At 55.7% G+C, this 22,976-nt stretch overlaps 2 protein-coding genes across 12 annotated transcripts in view; one reads left to right on the forward strand and one right to left on the reverse strand.

Annotated features, from left to right (window-relative positions):
* HSPG2 (heparan sulfate proteoglycan 2) overlaps positions 1 to 22,976 on the forward strand; it is a 117,629-nt gene that overhangs the window by 54,558 nt on the left and 40,095 nt on the right. For 8 of the 11 annotated variants that reach the window (XM_033227919.1, XM_033227925.1, XM_033227921.1 and 5 more), the window contains 29 exons: positions 3,653 to 3,816; positions 4,320 to 4,499; positions 4,596 to 4,792; positions 4,901 to 5,048; positions 6,029 to 6,156; positions 6,479 to 6,565; positions 6,654 to 6,712; positions 6,891 to 6,958; positions 8,473 to 8,613; positions 8,720 to 8,896; positions 9,084 to 9,263; positions 9,377 to 9,495; positions 10,119 to 10,230; positions 10,392 to 10,505; positions 10,588 to 10,715; positions 11,125 to 11,211; positions 11,710 to 11,759; positions 12,041 to 12,135; positions 12,371 to 12,511; positions 12,754 to 12,945; positions 14,359 to 14,397; positions 14,915 to 15,016; positions 15,550 to 15,774; positions 16,278 to 16,361; positions 19,381 to 19,473; positions 19,826 to 19,906; positions 20,117 to 20,347; positions 20,974 to 21,087; positions 22,785 to 22,912. In XM_033227919.1, coding sequence (XP_033083810.1) covers positions 3,653 to 3,816; positions 4,320 to 4,499; positions 4,596 to 4,792; positions 4,901 to 5,048; positions 6,029 to 6,156; positions 6,479 to 6,565; positions 6,654 to 6,712; positions 6,891 to 6,958; positions 8,473 to 8,613; positions 8,720 to 8,896; positions 9,084 to 9,263; positions 9,377 to 9,495; positions 10,119 to 10,230; positions 10,392 to 10,505; positions 10,588 to 10,715; positions 11,125 to 11,211; positions 11,710 to 11,759; positions 12,041 to 12,135; positions 12,371 to 12,511; positions 12,754 to 12,945; positions 14,359 to 14,397; positions 14,915 to 15,016; positions 15,550 to 15,774; positions 16,278 to 16,361; positions 19,381 to 19,473; positions 19,826 to 19,906; positions 20,117 to 20,347; positions 20,974 to 21,087; positions 22,785 to 22,912 — 3,664 coding nt within the window. The remainder of the gene's footprint in view (positions 1 to 3,652; positions 3,817 to 4,319; positions 4,500 to 4,595; positions 4,793 to 4,900; positions 5,049 to 6,028; positions 6,157 to 6,478; positions 6,566 to 6,653; positions 6,713 to 6,890; positions 6,959 to 8,472; positions 8,614 to 8,719; positions 8,897 to 9,083; positions 9,264 to 9,376; positions 9,496 to 10,118; positions 10,231 to 10,391; positions 10,506 to 10,587; positions 10,716 to 11,124; positions 11,212 to 11,709; positions 11,760 to 12,040; positions 12,136 to 12,370; positions 12,512 to 12,753; positions 12,946 to 14,358; positions 14,398 to 14,914; positions 15,017 to 15,549; positions 15,775 to 16,277; positions 16,362 to 19,380; positions 19,474 to 19,825; positions 19,907 to 20,116; positions 20,348 to 20,973; positions 21,088 to 22,784; positions 22,913 to 22,976) is intronic. The other 3 variants (XM_033227926.1, XM_033227929.1, XM_033227930.1) reach the window with 1 other exon arrangement.
* LOC117093164 (60S ribosomal protein L31-like) lies at positions 2,137 to 2,588 on the reverse strand. Its single transcript, XM_033227931.1, has one exon. It carries the CDS (start codon positions 2,564 to 2,566, stop codon positions 2,189 to 2,191), a length of 378 nt encoding a protein of 125 aa, XP_033083822.1. The 5' UTR covers positions 2,567 to 2,588; the 3' UTR covers positions 2,137 to 2,188.

Genomic DNA, 22,976 nt, shown 5'->3' on the forward strand with positions numbered 1-22,976 from the left:
AGACAGAGGGGGCCAGGTTTCGGGAAGGAATACGAGTCACTGAAGAAACACTGAGCCCTGTCAAAAAAGCATTTTGGGGGGAAAACCACCATGTTTAGGAAAAGCCAAATCCCCCCTTGCTACCTGCCTGCTTCAGGTTACGGAGAGGACGGGCTCTGGAGCCAGCTTCCTGCTTCAGATCCTGACGTGGACGCTGTCCACCTGTGTCCTGGGTCAAGTTACCCACTATCTCGTGTCTGTTTTCTCATCTATAAAGTCGCGGGGGGTGGAGTAATAACTACCTCCGGGGGTTGGTAAGGACTTAGTGGAGTCGCATATGTAAGCCTCTCGGAATTGTGCTCAGCCCATGGTCAGCACCCAGGAGGTATTTGCTAACGTCAGAGTCATTGTCTTCATTCTGAGAGACAGAGGTGCCAGGGTACCCAGAGTATAGGAGCCCAGGCTTTGGCATCTCCTTAGCCTGAGGGTGGCCTCCAGCTGCACCACTTACTGCCGCTGTGTCTTTGGGCAAGTCTCTTGGCTTCCCTGGGCCTATTTTCCCAAAGATAGAGGCAGGCGGCTGGACTCAATTCTTTCTGGCTCTGAGAGGCAGAATGGCAGGATGGCTGAGAGCATGAGCCCAGGCACTGCCTGGACTTGGGCTCAGGTCCCAGCTCTGTCGTTTCCCACCTGGCATCAAGCAGCCCTCACTTCTTCATTGCAGAGGATTAAATGCATGTAGAGAGTTAGCTCCAAAGCACTCAACACATTTTATGCCCTTTTTTTGGTTGAGGAACCTAAAAATGACTTGTATAAGCCTTAGTTACCTGGCCAGGCATGGTGGCTTATGCCTGTAATCCAAGTACTTTGGGAGGCTGGGAGGGAGGATTGCTTGTGGCCAGGAGTTCAAGACCAGCCTGGGTAATATAGTGAGACCACATCTCTACAAATAATTAAAAATAAAAAATCTAGCCAGGCATGGTGGCTTGCGCCTGTAGTCCCAGCTACTTGAGAGGCTGAGGCAGAAGGATCTGTTGAGCCTAGGAGTTTGAGGCTGCAGTGAGCTATGATCACACCGTTGCACTCCAGCCTGAACAACAGAATGAGACCCCATCCCTAAAAACAAAACAAAACTTAGTTACTTCCCAAAGTTGTTCCCCAGTGTATTTAGAATGCTAATGGCCATGGCCACCATTTGGTGAGCAGGCAGTTGGCCCTGTGGCTTGACATGACAGTCATCAAACTGCCAATAACCCTTGCAAGGTCAGGGCTGATTTCACAGTTGTTTTTTTTTTTTTTTTTGAGACGGAGTCTCGCTCTGTCGCCCGGGCTGGAGTGCAGTGGCCGGATCTCAGCTCACTGCAAGCTCCGCCTCCTGGGTTCATGCCATTCTCCTGCCTCAGCCTCCTGAGTAGCTGGGACTACAGGCGCCCGCCACCACGTCCGGCTAGTTTTTTTGTATTTTTTTAGTAGGACGGGGTTTCACCGTGTTAGCCAGGATGGTCTCGATCTCCTGACCTCGTGATCTGCCCGTCTCGGCCTCCCAGAGTGCTGGGATTACAGGCGTGAGCCACCACTCCCGGCCTGATTTCACAGTTTTAAGATGAGAGCCCCAGGGCTCTGAGAGGTTGTGGAACTTCCCTGGGTTCCCACAGCAGTTTAGAGGGGGAGCTGAACCCAGGGCTGTCTGATTGCAATCTGGATAGTCCAGGGGAGGGAGTGGTGGGAATTCCATCATGAGCAGGTGGCCTGTGTGTGGATGGTGACCAGGAGGGCAGAGGCCTGAAGACATCCCGGGAAGGCAGGGAGGAAAGAGGATAGAGTAACCTAGACCCGGGGCTGTGCTCGGTCCTTCTGTGGGTGAGGAGCTGGACTCCCCTGTGGTTGCAGGGGTTTAATTCAGGATGAGCGGGAGAACCTATTGGCAGACAGATGTGGACTCCATGTAAGGAAGAACTTGCTAAGAGTCAAAGTTGTCCAGAGCTGGGAGGGACAGTCTTTGGAGGTTGTATGCTCCCCATCCATGACAGCTGCACCGTCTACTGTGGCAGTCACTGACCATGTGTGGCTCTTTAAATTGAAATACAATGATTCGTTCCTGAGCAGCACTAGACACGTCTCCAGTGCTCAGTGGCCACGTGTGGCTAGTACCATTACTTTTTTTTTTTTCAATTTTATAACTTTATTTGATGTATTTGACGATCAGCGATTAGTTCTCATCCACATTGACTGTCTGTAGATTTTTGAAAGTGGTAACAGGTACATAGGTAACCAAAGTATAGAGCTTATTTGGTGAATCTTCATCCTCATTACATTTTCTGGACAGCCGCACACGGATTCGGTATGGGACATTCCTTATTCCTTTGGCCCAGACAGCTTTGTTGAGCCTGGTATCAATGTGCACGTGTGGAGTTCCCATCTCCTTCGTGGCAAATTGCCGAATCTCTTTGAGTGCCCAAGGGATACGCTTCTTGAAGCCCACTCCATGGATGTGCTTGTGAATGTTGATGGTGTAATCTCGGGTCACCACCTCGTTGATGGCAGAACGGCCCTTTTTCTTCTCGCCACCCTTCTTTGAGGGAGCCATTCTGCTGGGTCCAAGTTGGAAGGCACCATTACTTTTAATGGCAAAATCAGCAATTACTTTTGTACCAACCTAATAGTTACCATAATGAAGAGTGTAGGTACAGGATATTTTCACTCCACCAAAAGTTCTCTAGGGTGGAGCTGTCCTAGAGATCTGGGGCGATGCTGTCAAGGGAATTCCCGTGTGGCGTACTGTGTGTATGTGTGTGTACATAGGAGAGGGTTGGACTGGATGACCCGTCATAACAACAGCAACAATAAGAGCTAGCCATTTCATGTCAGTTTTCTCATTTTAGCTTATACCTCTAGGAGGCAGGCTACTTTAAGCACCACCTTACAGATGAGGAAACGGAGGCCCTTCCCCAGGCTTACAACACACCTGGACTTGAGCTCCTGTTCCTCAGCCCTGTGTAGCTCTCCTGCCCGCAGGGTTGTTCCAGCCCTGAAAGTCTGTGGGTCTCTTAGCAAGAAAGGCCCTGAGAAGTCTGGCTGCAAAGAACCCCCTTGACCTCTTTAACCCTGTGGTTCCCAAAGGTTCCCCAGCCATCATTCCATGGCATTGACTTTCCTTTCTCAGAGCATGCTTTGGGAAATGCTGCTCCAGTATTTGGGAAGGAGGAAAAGAACTGCATTTTCTTTTTTCTTTTCTTTTTTTGAGACAGAGTCTTGTTCTGTGGACCAGGTTGGAGTGCAGTGGTGTGATCTCAGCTCGCTGCAGCCTCTGCCTCCCAGGTTCAAGTGATTCCGCTGTCTCAGCCTCCTGAGTAGCTGGGACTACAGGTGTGCGCCACCATGCCTGGCTAATTTTTTTTTTTTTTATTTTCACCATGTTGGCCAGGCTGGTCATGAACTCCTGGCCTCAAGTGATCTGCCCGCCTCAGCCTCCCAAAGTGCTGGCATTATGGACGTGAGCCACCACACCTGGCCAAAACCTGCATTTTCTTCACTTTGGAAGAGAGATCAAAGTTTTCTTGAAATAAAATTTCCCCTAGAACTTTCCCATCTTTTTCTGGGTTGCTGCCCCTCCAGGTGGGTGTATCAGGCAGGTCCAGGCTGCAGCCCTTAGCCTCTCCCTTGCCACCCGCAGGTGTGAATGTGATGATGCCTGCACAGCCCAGCATGCCACCCCTCTCCTCCACGCAGCTGCAGATCGACCCAGCCCTGCATGAGTTCCAGCTAGTCGACTTGTCCCGCCGCTTCCTCGTCCACGACTCCTTCTGGGCTCTCCCTGAGCAGTTCCTGGGCAACAAGGTGAGAAGCCTGGGCTGCTGCCCTGGGTGGAGAAAATCCCTGTGGGCTCCACTCCCTCTGCAGTTGGTGGATAGCAAGGCAGACCTGGGGGGAAAGGTGTTGCCATGCCCCGATGCAGCCCCCTGTGGCAGTGGCTCATCCATTCAGGGCAGGACCTCTCCCTGGCACTGCTGGCTTGGGAAGAAGAGCTGGCCTTCTGTCCTCCCAGGAGCCCTCCCTGACCGCTCCCCCATGCCTGGGTTGGGTTCTGTGCCTCCGCACTGGCTTCCCTGGGCACCCGGTGCACTGCATGATTCCACACCCTGCCATGGACCAAACACCCTAGAGTCAGGGCCTGAGTCTCACCCATCTCAGTTTCCCTGTACCTAGCTCAGTGCCTGGCACACAGTGAGTCTCAGGTAGGCACAGTGAGGGAGGAGCTAGAAGACTGTAGGCACCTCGTAGGCACGGTGGGTGTCAAGTGTGCCCACAGCTGCCCGCCCTGATCCACCCTGTTGTGCCAGGTGGATTCCTATGGCGGCTCCCTACGTTACAACGTGCGCTACGAGCTGGCCCGTGGCATGCTGGAGCCAGTGCAGCGGCCGGACGTGGTCCTCATGGGTGCCGGGTACCGCCTCCTCTCCCGAGGCCACACGCCCACCCAACCTGGTGCTCTGAACCAGCGCCAGGTCCAGTTCTCTGAGGTAGGTGGTGCCTGAGCCCTTAGGGCTGGGAGCAAAGGGGGATTTAGGCTGAGTAGGTGCTGATGTGTGACCCCTGCCACCTTCACCCGTACCCAGGAGCACTGGGTCCATGAGTCTGGCCGGCCGGTGCAGCGCGCGGAGCTGCTGCAGGTGCTGCAGAGCCTGGAGGCCGTGCTCATCCAGACCGTGTACAACACCAAGATGGCCAGTGTGGGGCTGAGCGACATCGCCATGGATACTACCGTCACCCATGCCACCAGCCATGGTCGTGCCCACAGTGTGGAGGAGTGCAGGTGCCTGAGCCGGCAGGGCTGGGAGCCACAGAGACCCTGGCAAGGATAGAGGAGAAACGGCAGGGCCTCACAGTCCTTGCAGCGACTCTCTCGGTCCTGTCCCCACAGATGCCCCATTGGCTATTCTGGCTTGTCCTGCGAGAGCTGTGATGCCCACTTCACTCGGGTGCCTGGTGGGCCCTACCTGGGCACCTGCTCTGGCTGCAATTGCAATGGCCATGCCAGCTCCTGTGACCCTGTGTATGGCCACTGCCTGGTGAGTAGAGCCAGCTGGCACTTGGACACTAAAATAGGAGCAAGGACAAGGTGCGAGACTCCATGTGTTCACGAGCTCAGCACAAGCCTCCAGAATGAGTGTCATGACTGCCAGATGAACTATCATGACCTCTGGATGCAATAACAGAGATAGAGGCTGGGTGCGGTGGCTCATGCCTGAAATCCCAGCACTTTGGGAAGCTGAGATGGGTGGATCACTTGAGGTCAGGAGTTCGCCACCAACCTGGCCAACATGGTGAAACCCCGTCTGTACTAAAAATAAGAAAATTAGCTGGGCGTGATGGCGCACGCCTGTAATCCCAGCTACTCAGGAGGCTGAGGTAGGAGAATCACTTGAGGTGGAGGTTACAGTGAGCCAAGACTGTGCCACTGTACTCCAACCTGGACAACGGAGCGAGACTCTGTCTCAAAACAACAACAAACCCCAGAGATATAGCGTCCAGACAAGGGAGGTGATGGCCCTCCTCTCCTCCACCCTCATCAGACTAATCCTGGAGAGTGTCCAATGAAGAAGCATGACCTGCAGAGGGCAGCCCTAGGGGGAAGAGCCCTTAGGGTGATACCTTATTTCTTAGGAATAGTGGCGAGAGCTGGGACTGTGGAGCTGACCAAAGAAAAGACTCAGGCAGGGCAGCATTGTCATCTCCAAATTCCTGCAAAGGTGTCAGGTAGAAGAAACAGACTCTGGAGAGCAGAACTGGCCAGTGGGTGCAGATTGGAAGAGGGTGGCAGGTTTAGGTTGATAAAAAGCAGGCATTTGGAATCATCTATGGGACAGGCTGTTGTGTGAGGTGATAAGCTCCCCATCATCTGTAAGTGGTTGCAGTCGATGCTCCCCTGTCTGCAAAGCTGTGCCTCCAGCGTGATGGGGAGGCTGAACCAGACAGCCTCCAAGGCCCCCCACAGCATCTGGCCCAGTTCTGCTCTAGAAGTTGAGCCATACCCTCTTCCTTCTCCTAGAATTGCCAGCACAACACGGAGGGGCCACAGTGCAACAAGTGCAAGGCTGGCTTCTTTGGGGATGCCACAAAAGCCACAGCCACTGCCTGCCGGCCCTGCCCTTGCCCGTACATTGATGCCTCCCGCAGGTCAGCCTCGGCTCAGGGTGGGGGGTGTGGCTGGGGGCCGTGCAGCAGGCCGGGAGAATACTCTGAGCAGGGAGGCGGGAGACTTGGATTCAGATGTCCGCCTGGTCACTAAGTTATCCTGTGCTCCTTGACCTCTCTAGGCCTCTGTTTCCTTGTCTGTATAATGAGCCCCCTGACTTCCCACAGTTGCTGTGCCGGGCAGGGAGATGGTGTCATGCCTCATGGCACACTGTGTCTGTGTGGACAGCGGTCATTTCCCAGGGTGGGAGGAGAAAGCCTGACCCCAGCCCTGCCCCATGCCCTGTCTACTTGATACCCACAGATTCTCAGACACTTGCTTCCTGGACACGGATGGCCAAGCCACATGTGACGCCTGTGCCCCAGGCTACACCGGCCGCCGCTGTGAGAGGTGAGGGAGAGCCTTGGGGGCTGCAGGAAGGGGGCTCCTGGGTGGGGTCATGGAAGTGCCACTGACGGGGGCGCCCTCTCTCCCCTAGCTGTGCCCCCGGATATGAGGGCAACCCCATCCAGCCCGGCGGGAAGTGCAGGCCTGTCAGTGAGTATGGCTGCCACCATCCCCTGACACCACCTCGCAACCCAACCTGAGCTGTACACCAAGCACCCTCCCTCCCTGCCCCAGCTCATGATCCTTGGGGAGCCACTGTTCCTCTATCTGCTCGAACCGCGTCTATCCCATTCCCACCTGCCCTGCCGACACCAACTTTGTGTCCCAGACCAGGAGATTGTGCGCTGTGATGAGCGTGGCAGCATGGGGACCTCCGGGGAAGCCTGCCGCTGTAAGGTACACATGCCATCCGCCACCCACCCAGGGGTCTTGGGCCCAGCACCACAGCTGGAGAAGGAGGAAGGAAGCTCTGTCCTCTCCATAGACCCTTGGCCAGTGGGTGGTAACATAGAGGCTAGTGGACCTGGCTGACCAGTCTTCTGTACCGGGAGAGGTGGTCTGGTGTTGGGAAGGAGCACTTGTTAGGGAGTCAGGCGACCCGAGTTCAAGTCCCAGTCATTCTTTATGCAGCCTTTGTATCTGCATTGTACCTTTGCTTTTGCTATACTTTGTCCATTGTCACATTGATAAAATGATATAGATATTAGTGTCCCCAATTTGTGAATAAGGAAATGGAGGCCAGAGAAGGGAGGTCACTTGCGTTAAGAATGGGAGCATCGGCCGGGCGCAGTGGCTCACGCCTGTAATTCCAGCACTTTGGGAGGCTGAGGTGGGTGGATCACTTGAGGTCAGGAGTTCAAGACCAGCCTGACCAACATGGTGAAACCCCATCTCTACTAAAAATACAAAAATTAGCCGGTCGTGGTGGCGGGCGCCTATAATCCCATCTACTCAGGGGGCTGAGGCAGGAGAATCACTTGAACCCGGGAAGCAGAGGTTGCAGTGAGCCAGGATTGTATTGTGCCACTGCACTACAGCCTGGGCAACAAGAGTGAAACTCTGTCTCAAAAAAAAAGAAAAGAAAAGAATGTGCGTAGCAAGTGTCAGTGTAAAAAAGAATGGACAGATTCTGGAGTCAGGCACTCCTGGTCTTCAATCCCAGAGTGGATAAGCAAGCTGAGTAATTTGTGCAAGTCATTTCACATCCTTGAGCCTCTATTTCCTCATGTGAAGGATGAAGGTATCACCTACCTCTCAAGGTCCTTAGGAGAGTTAAATGAGGTGATGTCAAATGGAAAGCAGAACAGTGCATGAAACACTCCATAAATAGAAGCAGCAATTATTTCAATCAAGTCGCTGTATTTCAAATTTAAATTTATTGGTGAACCCCCTGGCAGCCAAAGAGAAAAGGGAAAAATGCTTGCCTAAGCCCTTGTTAAGTGGGAATTACTGTTCAGATGGTAATGACGCCTCATACATGTGCTCTTTCTTTTTTTTTTTTTTGAGAAGGAGTCTCGCTCCCGTCGCGCAGGGTGGAGTGCAGTGGTGCAATCTTGGCTCACTGCAACCTCCACCTCCCAGATTCAAACGATTCTCCTTCCTCAGCCTTCTGAGTAGCTGGAATTGCAGCTGTGCACCACCATGCTGGGCTAATTTTTGTATTTTTGGTAGAGACGGGGTTTTGCCATGTTGGCCAGGCTGGTCTCAAACTCCTGACCTGTGGTGATCCACCTGCCTTGGCCTCCCAAAGTGCTGGGATTACAGGCGTAAGCCACCACGCCCAGCCACATGTACTCTTTCAGTGGCTCCCCTGGGTCTCGGGTTCTTATCTGGACTGAGGGTGGATTCGGCCTGAGCTCCAGGCAGCCTCTCCTCTGGGCTGTCCTTCAGCTCCGACTCTGTGCCTGCAGAACAATGTGGTGGGGCGCTTGTGCAACGAATGTGCTGACGGCTCTTTCCACCTGAGTACCCAAAACCCCGATGGCTGCCTCAAGTGCTTCTGCATGGGTGTCAGTCGTCAGTGCACCAGCTCTTCCTGGAGCCGTGCCCAGGTACCTCTGCAAGGTGGGCGGGCAGGACCGCCAAGCCCTGGGCTGGATGGACCAAGTGCCAGTCCCAGGCCATGGCCCCCATCCCAGCCCTTTCTCCTCCTCCCAGGTGCATGGGGCCTCTGAGGAGCCTGGTCACTTCAGCCTGACCAACGCTGCAAGCACCCACACCACCAACGAGGGCATCTTCTCCCCCACGCCTGGGGAACTGGGATTCTCTTCCTTCCACAGACTCCTATCTGGACCCTACTTCTGGAGCCTCCCTTCACGCTTCCTGGGGGACAAGGTGGGTAGTGGGTGGGAAGGGAAAGGAAACTCCAGGCAGCAGGAACAGCACAGGCAAAGGCTTGGAGGCAGGAGGGTCGTGGTGCCTTGGGAGAATAGTGAGATACACTGCATGGAAAAGGTGGCTGGAGCAGCGACAGGGCCCAAATTCAGGCCCCTGCTAAGCTCCTATCTAACCCTGGTCCCAGGTGACCTCCTATGGAGGAGAGCTGCGCTTCACAGTGACCCAGCGGTCCCAGCCAGGCTCCACACCCCTGCACGGGCAGCCACTGGTGGTGCTGCAAGGTAACAACATCATCCTAGAGCACCACCCGGCCCAGGAGCCCAGCCCCGGCCAGCCCAGCACCTTCACTGTGCCCTTCCGGGAGGTGAGCAGTACTGTCCCCTGGGGTAGGGGTGCGGGCAGGCCCTTGCTCCTGCCTCTCCAGCATCAATACTCCAGGACATCCGGGGCTGAGCACGTATGTCCTTTCCTTGGCAGCAAGCATGGCAGCGGCCCGATGGGCAGCCAGCCACACGGGAGCACCTGCTGATGGCGCTGGCGGGCATCGATACCCTCCTGGTCCGAGCATCCTACGCCCAGCAGCCCGCTGAGAGCAGGTGTCTGGAGCGGGGCAGGAGGACCAGCATGGGTTTGGGGAAGGGACTCTGTCTACACGGTGCAGTGCGGCACAGCCACTTACAGACTGTGCGACCCTTTTGTGCCTCACTTTCCCTGTCTGTGAAATGGAGAGTCTAACAATGTCTCCATTACAGGCTGGTCTGGGGCCAGGCTCCCTAGAAGGAAGCCTGAGATGGGGATTGGGGTGCACGTGATTCCCAAGGAGAGGGATGCAGGAGTGGGGAGGGCCACGCAGGGATGTGGTCGCAGGTCAAGTCTAGCCCCAGCCTCAGCCCACGGGGAGCTCTGGAGAGTCTCTCGCCGGAGAGTGGTCTTACTTTCAGGCACCAAGGCTCTTGTAGCCTGTATCAGCCTGTCACTGGGTACCCCAGGGGGATGGGGTGGTATAACCTCTCCAGGTGAGGAAGGGTGATGGTTTGGAGTAAGTTGCAGGTAACGGCTGTTTGCCACGGCCCTCGCAACCTCTGGAGATCTGGACAGGGCCCCAGCAGCGCTGTGACAGGGCTGTCGGGAGGACTGACCACACCCTCCGAGTGGAGGACTCCAGGCGTTCCTGGCACAGAGCTAGCGGTCCTATTCATGCGGGGTCTTGTCACGCCAGGGTCTCTGGGATCAGCATGGATGTGGCTGTGCCTGAGGAAACCGGCCAGGACCCCGCGCTGGAAGTGGAGCAGTGCTCCTGCCCACCCGGGTACCGTGGCCCGTCCTGCCAGGTGAGTCTTGGGCCCCACGCCGGCCCAGCCAGCCCCCTCTATGGTGCTCCCCACCCCTTCTCCACGAGCCCTCCCCACTTCCCCAGCCCTGGCCATCCAGTGCCCCCACCCGAATGGGCCATGTTCAGCAAGGCCCTCCCACTGCCATCTTTCTGCCCCAGGACTGTGACACAGGCTACACACGCACGCCCAGTGGCCTCTACCTGGGTACCTGCGAACGCTGCAGCTGCCACGGTCACTCAGAGGCCTGTGAGCCTGAAACAGGTGCCTGCCAGGTGAGTCCTGCCCTCCTTCCCCCTACCCCAGTGATCTGTGGCCTCTGGGGGCCCAGCCTCAACTCACATCCTGCTCCTCCAGGGCTGCCAGCATCACACAGAGGGCCCTCGGTGTGAGCAGTGCCAGCCAGGATACTACGGGGACGCCCAGCGGGGGACACCACAGGACTGCCAGCTGTGCCCCTGCTACGGAGACCCTGCTGCCGGCCAGTGCGTCCGGTCCCCACCCGCCTGGTCCCTGCCTGCACCTGCCCTGCCCTGAAATGTCTACCACCCCCTCCCACACACCCTTCCTCCAGGGCCCTTCTGAGAGGCAGTGGTTAAATCCTGGCCTTGCCGCCTCCTCAGTGTCACTTGATGTGAAATCCACTTCACTTGCAGGGCCTCAGCTGCCTCATCTGTGAAATGGCGTAGTCCACCCTCCTCAGCCCCTTGTGTGAGAGGGGAATGAGGCGATGCATGTGGAACTCTTAGCACAGTGCCAGGCATGCAGTGGCACTCAGGACACATGAGTTCACTTGCCTGTTCTTCCCCTCCCCTCTCCCCTGGTCCTGAAGGAGAATAAGGGGAGAGGTAGGAGCCACTGCATTACTGACTAGAAATCTGCCCCTATACTCAGGGCTGCCCACACTTGTTTTCTGGACACAGACGGCCACCCCACTTGTGATGCTTGCTCCCCAGGCCACAGCGGGCGCCACTGCGAGAGGTGAGGCAGGGGGTGGAGAGGGTGGGGGAATGCACACAGGGCGTGTCCCTGGAGTCCTCGGGCAGGGCCCAGCCCTCCCAACCCAGAGGAATCAGGGATGCCTCTCACTCTTAACCTTGCACAGGCCCCAGAAGACAGTCAGCTCCCCTCCTTGGGAGCCTCAACCTCTAGCCCAGAATTCAAGACCCTCAGACATACATCCTAGCCTGCGGTTCACCTTCAGCCCCCTGGTCCCCTGCCCCAGCCAGGCCAGTCTTCCCACAAAACCCCTGCTTCTTTCCGAAGCTCCTGGGTTCCTGACTGCCCCGATTCACTGGCTATATGGTCCAGGGCGCATCCCTGCTCTTCTCTGCCCAGTTTCCCTGTAACATGGGCGAGTCAGGCTGTTGGTTTCTTGTAGTGCACGAGGCCATCGAATTCAGTATGAGACCCCCAGCCCAGCCCTGGGGTTCTGCTTCCCTTCATCCAAAATTCATCAGAGACTTTCTTTCTCTGCAGGTGTGCCCCTGGCTACTATGGCAACCCCAGCCAGGGCCAGCCATGCCGGAGTGAGTAAGATTGGGGAGGTCGTTGGGGTCGGGTTACCCAGTGTCCCCAGGCGGAGCTAGGACAGAAGCCTTTACTCCCTTTTGGCTTTGCCTGTCCAAGCCTCAGTTTCTTCATCTGTAAAATGGGCATAGGAGCAGGCCCCACCACCTCCAAGGGCTATGATGAGAGTGTTGAGTGCTCACATCAGAAATCAGAGCTCCCTCTCGGTGAGCAGAGTGGAGGGAAGAGGGGTGCTGGGTGGTGGGCTTGGGGCTCCAGCCATGGCTTTCTTCCACCTCAGGAGACGGCCAGGTGCCAGGGCCCATAGGCTGCAACTGTGACCCCCAAGGCAGCGTCAGCAGCCAGTGTGACACTGCTGGTCAGTGCCAGTGCAAGGTCAGTCTGACTCACTGCCCCGAGGGACATGCTCTGCCCCACTGCCTGGAGCCTTCGGGAAAATCAGGCAGCATCTGGTGGAAGCTGAGACCTGGCCATGGGGGGCAGAGCATGGGGGATGGGGCAGGGGCTGCCCAGGGCTGCTGGAAGTGGCTAGGGAAGCTGGCCTCAGGCTGCTGGGGGTGCAGGAGACCCACTGAGTCCCCTGCCTGCCTCCTTCCATCCACCTACCCAGGCCCAGGTGGAAGGCCTCACCTGCAGCCACTGCCGGCCCCACCACTTCCACCTGAGCGCCAGCAACCCCGAGGGCTGCCTGCCCTGCTTCTGTATGGGCATCACCCAGCAGTGCGCCAGCTCCGCCTACACGCGCCACCTGGTAAGAGCCTGTGCCGCCCAGCCCCAGGCGGGGTTGCCACCTGCTGCCTGGTTTTGTCCATCTCAGCACTGAGCCCAGTGACCCTCATCCCTGCCTCAATACCCTCACATGCCCCCATTATTTCTGTCCCAGCCCTGATCTCAGCAGGACTCCATTCCCCACCTTAACACCCTCCCGTGCCCCATCCGCCACCAAGGCACCCCAGTGCCCAGGTTGACGCCTCCTTCTTTTTCCCCTGCCAGATCTCCACCCACTTTGCCCCTGGGGACTTCCAAGGCTTTGCCCTAGTGAACCCACAGCGGAACAGCCGCCTGACTGGAGAATTCACTGTGGAACCCATGCCCGAGGGTGCCCAGCTCTCTTTTGGCAACTTCGCCCACCTTGGCCACGAATCCTTCTACTGGCAGCTGCCGGAGACATACCAGGGAGACAAGGTGGGCCCCAGCCTAGCACCAGGGTCAGCGGTGACTCAGACATGAGTTCACCTCTGCGCCGCCTCTCAGCAGGCAGGCACCTGCCACCTGCATGGCCATATCGTGGTTAGGCACGTGGCTTTTGCGCTCCCATAGACATCGGTCTAAACCCCAGCTCTGCTGCTTGCCAGCCAGATACCATTTGATAAACCTCAACTTCATGGTGGCTGAGGGGATTGGAGATCACGCCTGGCACATAATAAGTGCTCAGCTGTTCATGACTTTTAGCTTTCATGCAGTTATTCAACAGACAGGTCGTAGGAGAGGCCGGGAAATGCAAAGACGAGTGAGACACAGTTTCAGCGTCATTCACATGCCCACTCCAATTTCACTCATCCACGCTGCTAGCTCTGTGCTTATGTTGGACACAGTAACTCTCATCATAGGTCATATGTGTTGAGCTCTCACTCTGTGCTAGGCAGCGTCCTTTTACAAGTCACAAATCACAACTGTGTGAGCCAGGTCCTGCTACTGCCCCATTTCATAAATGAGGAAACTAAGGCAAGAGGGGCTCGGTACCTTACCCAAAGCCCCGCAGCTGGGAAGTGGGAATGCTAGAATCCAAACCCAGGTCAGAGGCTGCCCTTCAAATGCTCCGCTGAAGGCCAGAGCCCACGCCTGTAATCCCAGCACTCTGGAAGGCAGAGGCAGGAGGACCACTTGAGCTCAGGTGTTTGAGACCAGCTGGGCAATGTGACGAAACCCCGTCTCTACAAAAAAATACAAAAAATTAGCTGGGCTGTTGGTGCATGCCTGTAGTCCCAGCTAGTTAGGGAGGCTGAGGTGGGAGGATCGCTGGTGCCCGGGAGGGGGAGGTTGCAGTGAGCCATAATTGCACCATTGCACTCCAGCCTGGGTGACAGAGTAAGACCCTGTCTCAAAAAACAAACAAACAAAAAAAATACTCTGCCAGTCAGAGGTGAACCTGTCTTTGCTACTCCAGAACAGGGTCTGGTGGGAAGGTGGTGATGGTGGTGGCAGTGGTGTTGTGGGGTGCAGGGACTCAGGGCTGGGCTCTGGGACAGCCTGCCCAAATGTGTTCCTTGAGCAGCATAGGCATCTGGTGGCACCCAGGGCAAGTGAGTCTTGGCACAGGAGTCCACTGCTGGTCGAGGCCAGTGTTCCAGCAGATGTGCCCCCAGGCAAGGGGTCAGGGGGCCAGGGACACCTGGGCGGGGGTGCTCTGGGGTTGCCCCTTCCCTGTTCCTTGGACAGAGCCAGGTACTCTGAGCTTCTCCCAGAGCTGGCTGCCTTCTGGTCCCTTCTCCCCTCTCCCTTCTGGGGTTCGCTATCTCCTGGCCTCTCTGCTGCTCTGTCCTGCAATTCTCAGACCTATCTCTGTCTCCTGTCCTGGCATTTCCCTGCGCCCCATAGGGAGAGGCATACTTTGTGCGGATGCGTCAGGCTCACCAGGTAGGCCCAGGATATGTGTGCTGTGAAGTTGATGTGATGGGGCGTGGCGCCTTCTGGGGTGCTCCCAGCCCTGTGTGGGGAGATGCACAGTGCCCAAGGCATTGGGGGTCTGCATGAACCCGGGCAGTGTCCCATGGCTCCAGGGTTGGAGTCAGGAGGGTGTGTGCCCCACCTTGCCTCACCTGCTGTGTTCTGGTCCTGGTGCCAACCATCTGAAGTCAGAATGGCAACTGAGGTAGCAGGGAGACTAACCCGATGCTAATCCACATGACTGTATCTAGGCCCCCAGGTTCTCCTGGCTGTGTGTGTCAAGCAACCACTCTTAACCCTCTGTGTGCACGTGGGCGACCTGGTGTTAACCCCGGGGTGCCAGCCTGGAGAGGGGGGGCATGCGTCTTTCTTCCTAATTAGTGTGGGCCTTTCTAACTACCACGTCCATGGGTAGAGGACCCTGCCCATGGCTCCAGCTCCAGGACCTTGGGAGGTCTTAGCTGGCCTGCTCCCTCCATTTCATCAGAACCGCACGTCCCTCTCAGAGGAGCAGTTGCGGGCAGCCGTGACAGCTCGGAGGATCCCAGGGCCCCCAGAGGGCAGGGACCGGGCACAGCAGGCATCACAGGTAACTGAGGACCTGGCTAGGACAGGTTGTAGGAGACCAAAGAGCTGAGTCCAGGCAGGTACCTGAGCAAAGACCCCAGCCTTCCTGGGCCATTTCCCCTGTGCCAGGCCAGATCCCAGCCTGATGCCTGGTCTGCTCTGGTGTCACCCTTGGGAAACATTCCAGAACCATGAGTGGCTTGGGCTGGTGCCAGGGCACACACAGAGAGTCAGGCCAAGGACTAACAACCCCCTCCAGATGTCCCTGGGGCTGCCTCCAGCACTTCTGCCCGTCCCTTACTGGGCACCCTTTGTAGGACTTCTCCCATCAGTCACAGCCCATAGGCAGCCAAGCCCATCCCAGGATATCCCCGCCTGGCTCAGGAGGAACAAGAGGACAGTGGGTACAAGGGCCAGAGTGCCAAGTATCAGCACTTGTGAGCAGACAGTGCAGAGCGGGTGGTTGGCTGGGCCCGCGGGGAGGTAAAGCCTCACGGATGTCCTTTCTGTCCCTCTCTGCTCCCTTCCACCGCTCTTCGGCTCCTGGTCCCCCAGGTGGACGAGGCTCAGAGACGGATGGATGCTGAGATCTGGCAGCTTCTGTCCAGCTTTGCTGCCCACCCCCAACCCCCTCCCCAGGGGCTCTCTCCTCATCCCCAGCCTGCAGCTGCTCTACGAGCAGCACCCCCTTCCTCCTCCTCCTCCTCCTCCTCCTCCTCCTCCTCCTCCTCCTCCTCTACCTCTTCCTCAGCTTCTCTGCCTTTCCTACCAGGCTCTCAGGTATGTGCCAAGGTGCCCATCAAGGGATCCCCACCCACCATGCTTTCTAGACTTCAGTCATTTCTGAACCAACTTCACCAATTTCTGTGAACTACTTGGACTATCATTTCTTTCACATTTTCCTTTAACTCAATCATATACCAACTCAGTTAGGCTGGTTACTTGCTTTCAAATACATATGAAAGGAGCCACCCCATTGGAATTGTTCACTGATGTGCTGTGTAAACGTTGGGGTCCACAAGGGACCCACCAGATGGGAGGGGAGGTGGACCCAGGCCACGCCCAGAGAGATCAGCTGGGGACCTGGGCTGGGATTGGAAAGAAAGTTGTCCAAAGAGCAGGGCCAGGACCTGCACTGTCAGGTGAGGGTGGGGGGCTGGCTCTGTCTCTGCCCTGCCACTGGGCCTCTCTCCCATGACGGTCCACCCCTGCTGGGACCACCTCCGCCCTCCCACCCCCACCTCCGCTCCCCTCGGCTCTCACCACCTGCCCTTCCCTCCTAGTTCTCTCTCTCCTACGAAGGCTTCTCTCTGCTCCCTGGAAGCCTCTATTACTGGCAGCTGCCCCGGGCCTTCCTGGGGGACAAGGTAACAAGGATTTGGGGGGATTATAGGGGTATCATGGAATCCTAAAATATCAGAGGGCTCTTTGTCAAGGCCCTTTATGACACAAAGAGGGAGACCGAGGCCCACGGTGGGTAGAGACTTGCCTGGGACGTTCAGGTCAAAGCACAGCTGAGACTGAAGTCAGCCTGCCCGTGTCCTTCAGTGGGCCCTGACCCCTAACCCCTGGCCTCTGACCCCTGTCAGAGGAGCTTTCTCGCCTGGGAGGGTTTCTCTAGTGCCTTTTCTCTGGGATTCCTTGACCTTGTGTCGAGACACTGGCCTAGTTTTTGGTACTGCACTCAGTCATTCAAGAAGCATTGATTAAGTATTTACTGTGTGCTGCGTCGTGTACAGGCAGAGCAGGCAAAGTGGGCCCTGCCCTCCCAGAGTCCATCCGATTATCATTCCTGTCACCATTGGTGTCATTATCATCATGAGTGCTGGCATTGGCCTTAGATGAGTATTAATATTGCCTCTATTTTGTTCCAACAATTTCAAGTACCTCTTAAGAATACACATAACAGGCTGGGCGTGGTGGCTCACACCTGTAATCCCAGCACTTTGGAAGGCCGAGTCGGGTGGGTCACGTGAAGTCCGAGACCAGCCTGGCCAACATGGTGAAATCCTGTCTCTACTGAAAAAACAAAAATTAGCTGGGCATGGTGGCGGGCACCTGTAATCTCAGCTACTTAGGAGGCTGAGGCTGTAGAATCGCTTGAACCCGGGAGGCGGAGGTTTCAGTGAGCCAAGATCATACCACTTCACCCCAGCCTAGGCGACAGAGCAAGACTGCGTCTCAAAAAAATAATTCAGTTTCCTGGCTGGGTGCGGTGGCTCATGCCTATAATCGCAGCACTTTGGGAGACTGAGGCAGGTGGATCACCTGAGGTCAAGAGTTTGAGACCAGCTTGGCCAACGTGGTGAAACCCTGTCTCTGCTAAAAATACAAAAACTAGCCGGGTGTGGTGGCGGGCGCCTGTAATCCCACTACTTGGGAGGCTGAAGTGGGAGAATTGCTTGAACCCGGGAAGTGGAGGTTACAGTGAGCTGAGATTGCACCACTGTACTCCAGCCTGGGCAACAAGAGTGAAACTCCATCTTAACAAACAAACAAAACAATAGGCATGACATGTCACAAGGTACATTCAGAGAAGTGTGACAGGGAGGTTGAGGGGTGAGGATAAGAAGCGATCTGCTGGAGCTGAGGGTGGAGCTGGAGTACTGCAGGGTTATCGAGCGTGATGTGCGTTCTCAAGCTGTGCAGAATGCATCACCGTTGGTGTCCTGCATTACTTAATCCTCATGATACCCTTCAAAGTGAGTGTTACTTTTACTTCCGTTTCCATGTCAGGAAAATAGGGCTCGGAGAGGTTAAGCGACTTGTCCAAGGCTGTATAGCCAGTAGAGCTAGAGTCTGAACCCAGGTCATTCAGACTGTGGAGTCTGCCCTTTTAATCACTATGCTGGATCTGGGCACAATGGCTCACACCTGTAATCCCAGCACTTTGGAGGCTGAGGCTGGAGGATGGCTTCAGGCCAAGAGTTGAGACCAGTTTAAGCAACATAGCAAAATCCTGTCTCTAAAAAAATAAATAGGCCGGGCATGGTGGCTCATGCCTGTAAGCCCAGCATTTTGGGAGGCTGAGGCAGGACAATCATTTGAGTCAGCAGTTTGAGACCAGCCTGGGCAACATAGGGTGATCCCATCTCTATTTAAAAAAAAAAAAAATTGAAAAAATAAATAAATTCTTTTAAAAAATCACTGTGTTATACACACCCGCAACTTGCTAGAAAGTCAGTCCCAGAAATGGCTGTGAACTTGCTGGCATTCAAAGCAAACAGGAAACCAGTTAATTTTATGGTTATTTGGTTACACTCTAAAATTCTTTACCACACCTTGAGCTGGTGGAGAACATCCCTGGGGCCCTTGTAGCCCGGGGCCAGTGTGTAGTCAGTAGGTGTTTGGTGAATGCTGGTTAGCTGAGTGAACACACAAACGAACAAAGGGGTAGACTTGATGCAGTTCGGTATTGAGATGAACGTCTGCCCTGGTGGCAGAGGAGAGAAAGGAAAGTCCTGTAGGGCAGAGCTGGGGGGGCCTCAGCTGTCCGTGTGAAGGTACCCTGCAGCAAGAGTAAGGACTCTCTGGTCATGAGCAACACAGTGCCCAAGTCCAGTGGGCTTGTCTGCGACAAAGAAACTATTGGCTCATGCAACTGCGGAGTCTAAGCGTGTCTGGTATCAGGCGTGGCCTTATCCAGGGGCTCATTAGAGCTTTATCTTGGTTCTCCAGCTTCTCATCTGACTGCGGAAGGGACTTTCTCTGGCCTGGTAGAAAGAGCAGAAGTACCCGGGTTACTTGTCTATTCCTGATGGGGTGGCAAAGGGCAGTGGTAGGTTATGCAGATTGACTAGGCCTGACTCATGTCTCCACTCTAGAGGAGGAGGGGGTCGGGGCCCTCAGACCACATAGTCTTCCTGTGCGGAGAGAGTTGTTCTTTATAGAAAACCAGGGTTTAGCTTCTAGAAGGGAGGACCTGGATTCTGAGCAAACAGAAACCACCTGCCTAGGAGGCAAGGTTTCCAAGGGGCTGCCCTCAGCCTCACCCCCATGGCTGAGAACTTTTGAAGCTTCCGCAGCCTCCCCTTGGTGGTCATTGTCATTACCCTTGTCTGCCTTATGGGAAATTACTGTCAATGAAAGCAGACCTGGAGTTTGTTCACTGGCACCGTCAGGCAGTGGGGAATAGAGAACCTTGCAGAGCAAAGAGGCTGCTCAGCATCATCACCACCAGGTCTGGGGCTGCAGAGGAACTGAGAAATGTCCTGTTTCCCAGGCAACCGTGGGCCATGCACCCTGGCCTATTGGTTTGGGCAGGGAGGGTGTGAGGGAGTGTGGCACAGGTGCAAAAAGGCCACCAGATGCTCCATCCCTCACCTGTATGGTCCAACACTCACACGCCAAGGTCAGTCTGTGACCCCTGGGCTTGCCTCTTTGCAGGTGGCGGCCTATGGTGGGAAGCTGCGATACGCCCTCTCCTACACAGCAGGCCCACAGGGCAGCCCGCTCTCCGACCCCGACGTGCAGATCACGGTGAGCATTTGGATGCCATGCTGGGTGGGCAGAAGGGCAGGATTGAAGCCAGGGGCACCCTCGGCATTTGTCCTTTGTCCTTTACATCCAGCACTCAGTTTCCTGGCACAAGCTAGAAGAGTTAGGCCTGTGCCCCCACATCCCTGCCTGGTTGGACACTACCCAAGCAGAGGATCCTGCTGCTGGGAGAAGGGGGCAGTGGGCATGTGCCTGACTCCTTTGGGCACATGAGCTTGGGAGAGCAGAGAGGTGGGAGATTGGGGGTTACAGAGAATCTAGGACTGGTGGAAGACACCCTGGCACCCCAGGGACCCCTCGGCTCCCCTTCCAATCCTGCTGGTGTTCTTCCCAGGGCAACAACATCATGCTAGTGGCCTCCCAGCCAGCGCTACAGGGCACCGAGAGGAGGAGCTACGAGATTGTGTTGCGAGAGGTAAGGGGCACCTGACCACGCTGTGTCTTACCCCACCCCACCCTCCACCCTGACTCGGAGCCTGGCTTTGATGCCCACCCTGCCTCTCGCTCCCCAACCTTCACCTCGCAGCCCTGTCAGTGCCTGTAAGGCAGGAGTTGGGAGGTGGTAACTGCAGGAGCAGCCCACAAAGCCCAGTGCCCCTGCCCATGTTGCCACCCCCCAACCCAGGAATTCTGGCGCCGTCCCGATGGGCAGCCAGCCACACGCGAGCACCTCCTGATGGCACTGGCTGACCTGGATGAGCTCCTGATCCGGGCCACATTCTCCTCCGTGCCGCTGGCGGCCAGCATCAGCGCAGTCAGCCTGGAGGTCGCCCAGCCCGGGCCCTCCAACGGACCCCGGGCCCTCGAGGTGGAGGAGTGCCGCTGCCCCCCAGGCTACATTGGTCTGTCCTGCCAGGTAAGCATGTGGCTGGCTCCACCACCTCTGCACAGGCACAGAGGCATCAGCAAGCAACTCAGCCGGCATCACCACAGCCTTGATTACCATCCTAACTATAATGACCCCAGCATCTGGGCCCTGCATGTATTCCTCCCGACAGCCCTGAGATACCTATCATTATCCCCTTTAATGGGTAAAAAAACAGAGGTGCTGAGGGGCGAGTGTGTCCTGAGGGCACATGGCTAATGTGTGGCAGAAACTAATTTGAACCTGGGTGTGACTGACTCCAAAGCCTAGCATGTCCTAACGGCTGGGCAGTGCAACCTCAAGCGTGGGCCACGCTCTCCGGAGGTTAAAACCCAGTTCATGCCCGTGAGGGGGCCCACCAGAGACAGGGAGCCAATTCAGAAACACAGATTACTCCAGCCCAAAGAACTGCACAGAGATGCCTCCAAGAGGTGAACAGTGGGGACTGGGAGAGGGCCGTGGGCAGGAGGACACACTGAGCAGAAGGGGAGGAGGAGCGCCAGCCTGTGATGTACCAGGGTCACCGCTGGGAGGATGCTGGAGGGAGAGGTTCTGGGTCTGCTGGCTGTGGCTGGGGCACATTGAGAACAGAGGCCGACCTTCCTCTCTGCCCCCAGGACTGCGCCCCCAGCTACACGCGCACCGGGAGTGGACTCTACCTCGGCCACTGCGAGCTGTGTGAATGCAATGGTCACTCAGACCTGTGCCACCCGGAGACCGGGGCCTGCTCGGTGAGCTGCAAGCGAGGCCGGGACAGCTGGGCCTGGGTGGGGGACCAGGGCTGGACAAGGCAGGCATCAATCCCGGGGATCAGGGTCATGGGGCATGGCCTGTGGTTCGAAGCACCTGGGTCAGCAGACCAGGTCACTGGCCATGGTGGGGTGGCCAGAGCTATGGAGTAACATCCTTCTGTGTAAAGAAAAAACTTTGGTTCTTTACTATTTTTCTCTCTTTCTTAAAAAAAAATAAATTATCTAATAGAGATGGGGTCTCCCTTTGTTGTTCAGAAGGTCTTGAACTGCTGAGCTCAAGCAATCCACCTGTCTTGGCCTCCCAAAGTGCTGGGATTACAGGTGTGAGCCACCACACCTGGCCTTTTTACTTTTTTTTGAGACAGGGTCTCAGTCTCGTTCTGTTGCCCAGGCTGGAGTGCAGTGGCCTAATATTGGCTCACTGCAAACTCTGCCTCCTGGGTTCAAGTGATTCTCATGCCTCAGCCTCCCGAGTAGCTGGGACTACAGACATGAACCACTGCGCCTGGCCTCATTACATGTATTTTTTTATACCTGGACTTTTCAGAGTAGCATGTATATAGCCCCCCAGGGTACGCGGTGAAGGGGCAGCTGGTTGACAGCCATAAGCTGAACTTGGAGTAAGGAACACCTTATGTTGATACAACAAACATGAATCTCTTTGGAGGAGAATCTGTAACCTGCATGTTTTTATGAGGATGCACATATTTTCTTTTACTTTTTTTTTTGAGATGGAGTCTCGCTTTTGTCACCCAGGCTGGAGTGCAATGGCACAATCTCAGCTCACTGCAATCTCCGCCTCCCCAGTTCAAGCGATTCTCCTGCCTCAGCCTCCCGAGTAGCTGGGGTTACAGGCACCTGCAACCATGCCTGGCGAATTTTTGTATTTTTAGTAGAGATGGGGTTTCACCATGTTGGCAGGCTGGTCTTGAACTCCTGACCTCAGATGGTCCACCCACCTTGACCTCCCAAAGCACTGGGATTACAGGCGTGAGCCATTGTGCCCAGCCGACAATGCACATATTTTTAATGCTCTGCACCCAAATACGTGAGTGTATACCTTTCCTTTGCTATCACAGGTACTTAGGAAGAAAGTAGAATCAACATCACCCTTTTTGACAGCTATTTGGATGGATGTACTTTTTAATTTATCCAATTCCGTATTCGTGGATGTTTAGGTTTGTTTCCAGCTTTTTTTTTTTTTTCCTGAGATAGAGTCTCGCTCTGTTGCCCAGGCTGGAGTGCAGTGGCACAATCTTGGCTCACTTCGACCTCCACCTCCTGGGTTCAAGCAACTCTCCTGCCTCAGCCTCCCGAGTAGCTAGGACTACAGATGCACACCACCTCACCCAGCTAATTTTTGTATTTGTTAATAGAGATGGAGTTTCATCATATTGGCCAGTTGGCCTTGAACTCCTGACTTCAGGTGATTCACCCGCCTTAGCCTCCCAGAGTGCTGGGATTATAGGTGTGAGCCACTACTCCCGACCCATTTTGCTTTTTATAAACATGACAGAAATGAGTGTCCTTGTAATGAAATCTTTGTGCCCTTCCATGATTCTTTCTTTATGATGAGTTCACAAACTTGGAATTTCTAGATCAAGGGATTACAACCCTGAAAGGTTTCTGGTAAATTTGGCCTAATGGCTGGTGCCTGCCCCCCTTGTGCCCTGCAGCAATGCCAGCACAACGCCGCAGGGGAGTTCTGCGAGCTGTGTGCCCCTGGCTACTACGGAGATGCCACAGCCGGGACTCCTGAGGACTGCCAGCCCTGTGCCTGCCCACTGACCAACCCAGAGAACATGTGAGTGCCCTAGCTCAAGGCCCAAGGACACACTTCCACTGGGGAGTGAATGGAAGGTGCTGCA

Source organism: Trachypithecus francoisi, unplaced genomic scaffold, assembly GCF_009764315.1.
Source record: "Trachypithecus francoisi isolate TF-2019V2 unplaced genomic scaffold, Tfra_2.0 Lachesis_group12, whole genome shotgun sequence".
Taxonomy (NCBI): Eukaryota; Metazoa; Chordata; class Mammalia; order Primates; family Cercopithecidae; genus Trachypithecus; species Trachypithecus francoisi.